Raw genomic sequence first — 454 nt, 5'->3', positions numbered from 1 at the left:
CCCTCCACGCCCGGCCCGGCCCGGCCCCGCGGCGCCGCTCACCCGGATGCCCTGGAGCACCCGGACCCGCTCCTCCTCGTCCATCTCGAAGGACACTCTGCGGCTCTCGCTGCTCTCGGCGCTCCCCATGGCAGAGGCTGGCGGACCGGAGGGCGGGCAGCGACGCCCCCGCCTCCAGAGCAACCAGGCAGACGCCGCGCGGGCGCTGAGCCCGACACTTCCGAACTCGGCCGCCAAGGCACCAGCCAACAAGAGTTCCTCTTATTGGTCGACGCCGGAGGCCCGGCCAATCAGACGGCTTGGTCCCGCGGTGCTTTATGGGAGTCGTAGTCCACCTTCCAGGCGCCCCAGGGCACGCCGGGAGCGCGGCGGAGGCGTGGTGCTCTGGAGCCGGGCGCGCGACCCTCAGGACAGTCGGGCACGCGGGCGGCAACGCGCGTCCCGCGGCGGAGGC

At 74.0% G+C, this 454-nt stretch overlaps 1 protein-coding gene across 1 annotated transcript in view; it reads right to left on the bottom strand.

The window, feature by feature from the left end:
• The window catches only part of Chchd6 (coiled-coil-helix-coiled-coil-helix domain containing 6), a 219,521-nt gene extending 219,304 nt beyond the window's left edge, over nt 1-217 (bottom strand). Inside the window, exon 1 of the mRNA XM_013032290.1 lies at nt 43-217. Within this exon, the coding sequence (XP_012887744.1) occupies nt 43-129 (87 nt within the window). The 5' untranslated portion in view covers nt 130-217. The remainder of the gene's footprint in view (nt 1-42) is intronic.
• Nucleotides 218-454: the final 237 nt, after the last annotated feature.

Source organism: Dipodomys ordii, unplaced genomic scaffold (genome assembly GCF_000151885.1).
Source record: "Dipodomys ordii isolate 6190 unplaced genomic scaffold, Dord_2.0 Scaffold153, whole genome shotgun sequence".
Lineage (NCBI taxonomy): Eukaryota > Metazoa > Chordata > Mammalia > Rodentia > Heteromyidae > Dipodomys > Dipodomys ordii.
The sequence above is the reverse complement of the archived record's forward strand: the minus strand, read 5'-3'. Positions and strand labels throughout refer to the sequence as shown.